This window comes from Buceros rhinoceros, unplaced genomic scaffold (assembly GCF_000710305.1).
Source record: "Buceros rhinoceros silvestris isolate BGI_N320 unplaced genomic scaffold, ASM71030v1 scaffold23971, whole genome shotgun sequence".
Lineage (NCBI taxonomy): Eukaryota > Metazoa > Chordata > Aves > Bucerotiformes > Bucerotidae > Buceros > Buceros rhinoceros.
Window position 1 is genome coordinate 7,505 of NW_010394087.1, and position 3,344 is coordinate 10,848.

General features: G+C 36.6%; 1 protein-coding gene across 1 annotated transcript in view; it reads left to right on the forward strand.

Moving 5' to 3' along the window:
* The window catches only part of RCOR3 (REST corepressor 3), a 16,629-nt gene that overhangs the window by 1,839 nt on the left and 11,446 nt on the right, over positions 1-3,344 (forward strand). Inside the window, exons 3-4 of the mRNA XM_010145134.1 lie at positions 1,706-1,867; positions 2,213-2,337. Of these exons, the coding sequence (XP_010143436.1) occupies positions 1,706-1,867; positions 2,213-2,337 (287 nt within the window). The remainder of the gene's footprint in view (positions 1-1,705; positions 1,868-2,212; positions 2,338-3,344) is intronic.

Genomic DNA, 3,344 nt, shown 5'->3' on the forward strand with positions numbered 1-3,344 from the left:
AATATTTTTTTTTTATGAAATGTTAAACCCACCCCTTCCCCCCCCCCCCTTGGTTACTATTAATTAACACTGTTTCTCTTCAGGCACGGCAGCAAACACTGCAGTTAAATGGATCTGCATACAGTTGTGGTCTGGATTCTCTGCAAAAGATTGAGCTCTTTGTTTTCATGACATGCTCAGCTTGTAATGTGCACTTTTGAAAGGTTTGGTATGTTTCTTGATACACTGGGCATGTCATGCAATTGTGTGTGTCTATTTAGCTAAAACATTTCCCAGGAAAGCGGCTTATGAATTTAATGTTTAATGTTAAAATTCAAAGATGGTACAATTTTGAACCATTAATGGAGAGAGGGAAAGCACTAGAATGGTTTCTTGCCTATTTAAGGAAAAAAAAGAGGCAAACCAGCTTTAAGCGAGTTTTTTTTGGAGGCAGGAAAACAGAATAAAATTTTAGGTTTGAGAGTAACAAACAAGTTTGCTTTTATTTTAAAAACTTTTAGTCGCCATCCCATAAAAAGTTCAGGATAAAACTTTTCTGCTCTGCACTTAGTTCTGTTACAGTTTTCTTCATAAATTAACAAATTTATGTAAAAGCGAGATTACCTGTGGCAAAAAATAATTTGGTGTAAAGTGGACATAAGTTGTATGATAAAGTTTTGGAGGATGGAAGCTCGTAATAGTGAAGACTTGCCAGTCAACTGCCATCTGAAAAAGAGGCTGCCAGCGTTACGATGTCCAGAGAATACCTGCGGCTTGGTGGTGGTTGTTTACGGCTTGGCTTTTGTCAGAAAAGAGGGAGCTGAGGGATCTCAAAATAAGTCTGTAAAAAAGACTAATTTTCAAAACAGCTTCTGGAACATAATATTTGTAGGCTGTTCACAGTGGAGTAGAAATTGTCTTTGCAAGAGGTGCTTGTCACTTTCCATTTTAACAAGAAAAGAGCTTTGCTATGTCCAGGTACTTAGAAGATGTGAAATCAGGGGTTTGGGGAGCTGATGAACAACCCTGTGATTGTGTCTGCGCTGTGTGGTTGGAACTGAGTGAATTGCATCTCCCAATTCCAGTGCCAGACTGGAATCAAATCTGTCGTTGATTCTCTGGCAGAAACTCTAATCAGCATAAAATTCTTGAAGAATATCAAGAAATGAAGTTACTTGAGAAAGTATACTTAAATTTCCATTCCTTATTTGAAGTATATGACATGGAAGTGGCCATGTTGTTAGTTGAGGATTGGGAAGTTGTAGGAAGACTGCTCTTACTTCCAACTTTCAGACTTGCATTTGGGATGATCCTCTGGCTGCTAAAAAGTATTTTTATTTTCCTTTTTTTGAGTGGGCTGGTAATAAAGGCCTGAAGACTTATAAGGAACTGTGTAGGTGACACATGACTGTAAAGGAAGAAAGCAGGTCAGGTTTGAGCCTATCAGCCTAGTTTATGCTACTTTAGAATTACTGCTGCCATGCCAACCTTAAATTGTCTAGCTTTCAGACCATTATTAACCTACAGATACGCCCACTCTTCATTTCATCTGCAAAGAGAGTTTTTGTAACCTATAGTACGTAGACAATAAAATGTAAATACATTTTGAGGAAGGATTCTGATAGTTAAATTTCCTTTTAAATAAGTAAATTGCCTTTTTTATTTAACTTGTCCTAAGACTTTAGAAAGTTGACTAAATCCAAGAAGGGACTATTTCTTTTCAAAGGCTCTCGGCATGTTGTTCTGGCATAAACACAATATTGAGAAGTCCCTTGCGGATCTCCCTAACTTCACTCCTTTCCCTGATGAATGGACAGTTGAAGATAAAGTCCTATTTGAACAAGCATTTAGCTTCCATGGAAAGAGCTTTCACAGGATCCAGCAAATGGTAAAGTAATATTTTAATCGGAACAGTTCAGATGTACCAAGAGCAAAGGTCCTGTTGGGCTACAATTTCATGTTGATTTCTGTGTAAAAGTTTCAGGAACAACCTTGAACATAAGATTTAAGTTAGTTTCATGATGTCTCTTGGACCTACAGCTTTCTCAGTAATAAAAAAAGCCTCTTCCTCCCTCCTCCTTCGTAAGAAATGTGTATTAAATACATCCCTCCTTTCCAGCTCATCCAGGCATTTAAAATATTTGAGTAAAGGTGGTTGTAAATAGAGCAGAACTATAACCTTGGGTGGAATTTGATTTTTTAAAAGTATTAATATGTTAATGAATTCTTTTAGCTTCCAGACAAGACTATTGCAAGCCTTGTAAAATATTACTATTCTTGGAAAAAAACTCGCTCTAGGACAAGTTTGATGGATCGGCAGGCTCGAAAACTAGCTAATAGAAATAATCAAGGTGACAGGTAAGTTTTACATATTAAGTAGTTAAACAGAGGCTGAAGTCTTTCTAGGCAGAGATGTCAGAGTCACTTCCAGCCATTATGTTTCAGCGTGAACCATGGATTTAGATTTGAGTATCTGTGGTGATGTTTCTCCTTTTAGCAAGGGGTTTGGTTCCGGTGCTTTAAGAACTTGAGCGCTTTAATGGATGACTGCAGAACTGAGTTCAAAAACCTCAAGTCTGGGAATGTGGTTCAGAAATAATGCTTTATTTGAGAAGTCTAATCCTATATTGTTGTGTGGGGAGGAGAGTGTTTTTTGTGGATGTGGGAGTTTTCTGTTTTGTTTTGGGATTTTTTTGGGGGGTGGTGAACTAGGATGGAATTAAAACTGAAAGATCACCACTGTAAAGAGCTGTAGTGATTGGAATGCCCAAATACTGTTTTGTAACAACACAATATTAAATCTTTCTTTAGGAGACCTAGGACCACTTTCAGTCAAGGAGAGTTAAGGCTCAAAATAGTTTTAAATTGTCTTGGATAGAAGGGAATGATGTTTCTCCCAATTACTATGAAATTAAAATTATATTGCACTTAGTAGACTTGAATATTAACTTGCACTTTTTAAAAAGTGATTTCATAAGTTGAGTGTGTAACTAACATGATCATGTTTATGTTGGGAAGTAGTATTTTACAACTATGGAAAACTGCCTAGATAGAGCAAAAGTGTCTAATTGTGTTATTGGAAAAAACTGAAATCTAAAATTCATATGCTTACTTTGTGACTATAGCTGAAAAATTATGAAAGAAAATGAATTTGCTTCTAATACAGCATTTTGGGGGTCTTTGGTTATAACCAGAAATTTTTCTGGTGGTTTTGCATTCATTTATTCAGAAATTGTATCGTGTGAGTGACTGGATTGGACTGGACTAAACCACTATCTTTTCAACCTTTGCTCTTTGATTTAATTCAGCAGATTTTGTTCTAACCCCCTCCCCAATTTGCTAGATCTTGAGCACTTTGGAAAAGC